General features: G+C 41.6%; 1 protein-coding gene across 1 annotated transcript in view; it reads left to right on the top strand.

Moving 5' to 3' along the window:
- Positions 1-2,500, top strand: part of babam2 (BRISC and BRCA1 A complex member 2) — a 72,854-nt gene that overhangs the window by 48,644 nt on the left and 21,710 nt on the right. Inside the window, exon 7 of the mRNA XM_030044500.1 lies at positions 1,698-1,807. Coding sequence (XP_029900360.1) covers positions 1,698-1,807 — 110 coding nt within the window. The remainder of the gene's footprint in view (positions 1-1,697; positions 1,808-2,500) is intronic.

Below are 2,500 nucleotides of genomic sequence, written 5' to 3' on the forward strand. Positions count from 1 at the left end.
CAGTCAAGGGCCATAAAAGGCCTATACCAGTGATCTTGCATGTTTAGCCTAATATCTACAAAATGTATATTTTTCCAGTAGACCCAACCATTGGTCTCCGCTCATTCCACTATATATGAAAAATAACACCACCACAACACACCAGTATTCCATCACCATTATAAAGACATTTTCGTCTTTCTAAAAGCAGCAGCACTGTTGTGTTTTGATGACTTGTGCAGAGTGAAATGGTCTCTCCACCGGAAAATAGTCCCTGGGGAAACATTTTCTTTACACAGCAACAACTTTGTTTGCTGCAGAAGCAGAATGTAAGGTGGGTGTGTTTGAAAATCAAGGGATTTTGATTGCATGCTGTGAAATCTTAAATACCCCCACATGATTTGCAGAATGGCTTGTTGCAGTGTAAAATGTTGGTAAATTGTAGTAAATGGGCAAAACATTCAAAATCACTGGTCATCGTCAGTCCCTTAAACACTCCATAGTACCCTCAGTGGCTGCTTGATGAGCTTCTAACTCAAAATCACACTTTGCCACAAAGGAGCTGCCACCACTGACCACCACCTTATTGCCACTCGTTCTAACAACAGTCTACATCCTACCCCCACCCTTATACATGTATTTCTTTGTGTCATTGCTTTGGGAATTTTGTAATTTTATTGCTTTTGTCCTCATTGTATTGTATTTAGAAAAGTGCTACAAAAATGAAACAAACACCATGTTTACCGTAGAAATCAGGCAGCCAATAGTCGATGAATGTTTTGCTCTTGAATCTGCCTCACAGTTACTAGCTGGCATTTGAACCACAGATGTATCATTTATCACTTAGCCAGTTAGACCATCCTGACACAAGACAGATGAAAACCCACTGATGTGAAGAAATCTATTTTAAAGCCCTGGAGGGTCATTTGAACCATTTCAATTCAACACAATATTAACAACAATTAGCTCGCATGCATAAATTAGTCTCACTTGACTAGAAAGGGAAATGCCCAGTGAATGTATTTATTTTCCACCCACTCCTCCATTTTAAGGAACTCAACGGACAGCTTGTCTTTGTCATCAGCAGACCAAAGCTTGTGTCATTAGGCTTGATCACGTTGGAGGCTGCGTTGCTGCAAACTGGTTGCACCGTGCCTCTGTCCATAACCACCATACACTATGGTGGTTAGGAGAATTCCTCTCACCACGCCGTGCAGCGATTATCACAAATGGATGAGTTCAAACCATCTGTGAGACATTTGATTAACGCCACTGAGCCTCTTTCGGGAGAGAGCCCCCAGAGTGGTGCTTCATGTGGAATTGCACTAATGACACTCCCTCGCAAGTAGCTATGCTCTAGGAAAAACATTAGAGAAAGAGAAATTCAAACCTTGGAGAGACGAATGAGGTTTATTGCAAGCAGCTCCGGGTGGCCTCTGCATCCGTCTCACACATGATTTGATTGGTGCTTCCAGTCATCACTTCTGTCTCATGTTGCAGCTGTTGAAGTTAATGTGGCATGAAACAAAACAGATGTTTCTGCTGGTGTCATTCCTCTTCGCCTGTTTTTTTTTTTTTTTTTTTTAATTCCCCCTCAATCTTTTTTGGACTCGCACACTTGTTGTACACAGATAGACTCAAGCACAGGGAGCGTTGCCAGGCCTGGGCTGTTTATGCAAGGCCCGAGCTTCATCTCGATCATGTCTTCTCTTTCTCAGGACACAGCGTTGGACCCTGGAGAGGATGTGGCCCTTCTCTCCGTGAGCTTTGAAGATGCGGAGGCTACCCAAGTCTTCCCTAAACTCTACTTGTCTCCCAGCATCGAACAGTAAGTACATTGATCGATAAAGTCACTCAATTAATTGGTCTATTTGATCTTTTATCAATCAGCTAAGTTAAATCGTGGTTTTGGTAGGAAGAATGATGTTTGCATAGCATCTGTGCAAGGAAGGAAGCATGTTGGGAACTATGCATCAATTGATTGATTGATGCTATTGCATCAATTGCATATATGCATCAATTGATTGATTGATGCATAGTTCCCAGTTATTCTGTTGATGATGAATTGGAGACTTGTGTTGCATAGAATGTCCATTTGACCAGTAGCGTCAAAGTGAGCTTTATTTGATAGTAGCACTTCAAAAAATAGTTTTTAACACAGTGTCTATAAAATTGGTCTGGTTTTACAATTCGTATTATCACCAGCTGGAGTCCTTCCTCTCTTCTCTTTAGCTTCGAGTTACCGCATGTCTTGTACTAAACCATCTTGTATTGTTGTTACCACATGTAAATTCAAATTTAGGATGGATTTTTTAAAAATCAAAACCGTTGGGGTTTATGAACCCCAACTGTGTCGGGTTCCTCTAATGGTAAGATGAGAAAAGGCATTAAGTTTGTTGCAGCAACCCACTGTGAGGACAAGAAGACACCTTGAGAAGCGCAGGGAGGGAAAATGTCAGGCAGAGGTGAAATCAGAGTCGTACTGAATCTGATTTCATGGATGCAAGACACAGCGGGCGGA

This window comes from Myripristis murdjan, chromosome 22 (assembly GCF_902150065.1).
Source record: "Myripristis murdjan chromosome 22, fMyrMur1.1, whole genome shotgun sequence".
Taxonomy (NCBI): Eukaryota; Metazoa; Chordata; class Actinopteri; order Holocentriformes; family Holocentridae; genus Myripristis; species Myripristis murdjan.